The following is a 1,711-nucleotide window of genomic DNA, read 5'->3' as shown; positions in this document are numbered from 1 at the left end:
ATAATTCCCGCTTGAGATGCACGCAGGAACAGTCACGTAAGCCATAATGAGCCACATTTTCGACGTAATATTTTCTATGTACTTTTCTGATAACCTATTTTTTATTCTTCCGTTATAACAGAGGGTGTAAATGGGATAGAATTCATTTTTCCTCCATATGATCCAATTTTCTTAATTCTTTTATATTACATATCATATATGAAAGGATGCACTTATGGTGTATAATTAATTTGATTGTCACTTTAATGTCCACGCAAGCCACTGTTTTTCATTAACCCACTTGTTAATAAATAAATCTTTCCAGATTTTAAACAACGTTCTTTTATTATTTTTCCATTCTGTCCATTTATTCCACTCGTTATGTATGTACACACATTCTTTCATGTTAACCCAATTCTTCCATTCGACAGACTCCCTACTGATTCTTTCTTTCCATTTTTAGCCATTTCGTTCTCTCTGTCATATGCAACAATTTGCATGATTTGTTTTTTTCCCAATTCGCCCAATAAGAATCTTCATCAGTTTTCCATTCACTCGTGACCCATGACATTATTTTTGAATTCTTCCACTGAATCCATTTGTTCACAATCATATCATTAAAAAAGGAATCATTTTCATTAACCCAATTTTCCCATTCAATTTCCATAAGTCGACTCCCCTTTGTTCTAATCCAATCTTCCCACTGAGAATAATTCCATGTTGATGACTCTTCCAGAATATCAGATAAATGTGCGTTGTTGTCAAAGCCTTTTTCATTAATCGTCCATTTTTTTTCCATTTCTTGTATCAATTTTTCCCATTCCCCTTCTATCTTGTCAAGCCATTCCTTTTTTTCCTTATCCAACAAAAAATAGAATTGATTGAAATCCTCCTCCAATCTTATCTTCCAATTATCCCAAGTGTACCTTTTCCATTCTTCTTCTTTTTCTATCCCTCCTTCAACCAGTCCTACCAAACAAACCGGCTGATCCACAGCATCGCTCTTTTCTATAAGTGAAGGCTAAATTGAATTTAAAAAGAATAACGCAGTTCTTATTATAATTCAAATGAGTAAAACTAAAATTAAAAGTACGTATACATATTTTCCTTTACAATTTTGGGTCTTACTAAGGAGCAAGTGTTCAAAAGAGCAGCCGTGGATGTCAAAAAAGCAAGAAATGTAGATAAAACACATGAGAGACTTTTTCCCTTAGCGCGCCTTGATTTATCCTCCTTCTTTTTTTCTCTTAATATGGAAGTATTATCTTCCGACACATCGTTTTCGCTATATGTACTTGATTCCATATTCCCTTTTTGTACATGAAAAGAGATATGCATACATATATATATATATATATATATAATGCTAACTTTTTCAATAAGGAAAACAAATTATCGTCAATTTTTACCCTAACTTAGGTGTAAAAGTTTTTGCCAATTTCGCAAGCATTCAATGATTTTAATTTTTTTTCGACATTAAAATATTATAACAACAGCCGTTACATTGCGTTATCCAAATGAAGAACACAACTGTGAAATATTAAAATAATTACGAGCTAGCAAAAATCACCAAAAAGGAGTTGCATAGAAAATAAATAATCGGCATTGCGTACCTTGAAGATGCGAAGAATTGTAGTGCTATTTTACACAAAATCACACTATTGAAGACATTAATGGAATGTTTCTGCAATAAAGGTGATGTTCATTTGTTAAAAGTATTCATTTTTACTCT

General features: G+C 32.1%; 1 protein-coding gene across 1 annotated transcript; it reads right to left on the bottom strand.

Moving 5' to 3' along the window:
* Positions 1–415: 415 nt before the first annotated feature.
* Positions 416–1,451, bottom strand: PCYB_001980 (tryptophan-rich antigen; the record flags this gene model as incomplete). The annotated part of the gene is made up of 2 exons (XM_004227620.1): positions 1,108–1,451; positions 416–1,000 (listed from the first exon to the last, which is right to left on the bottom strand). The coding sequence occupies exons 1-2, from the start codon at positions 1,315–1,317 to the stop codon at positions 416–418; spliced, it is 795 nt and encodes a 264-aa protein (XP_004227668.1). The 5' UTR covers positions 1,318–1,451.
* Positions 1,452–1,711: the final 260 nt, after the last annotated feature.

This window comes from Plasmodium cynomolgi (assembly GCF_000321355.1).
Source record: "Plasmodium cynomolgi strain B DNA, scaffold: 0065, whole genome shotgun sequence".
NCBI lineage: Eukaryota > Apicomplexa > Aconoidasida > Haemosporida > Plasmodiidae > Plasmodium > Plasmodium cynomolgi.
Note: the sequence above shows the minus strand (reverse complement) of the source record. Positions and strands in the feature narration are given on the sequence as shown.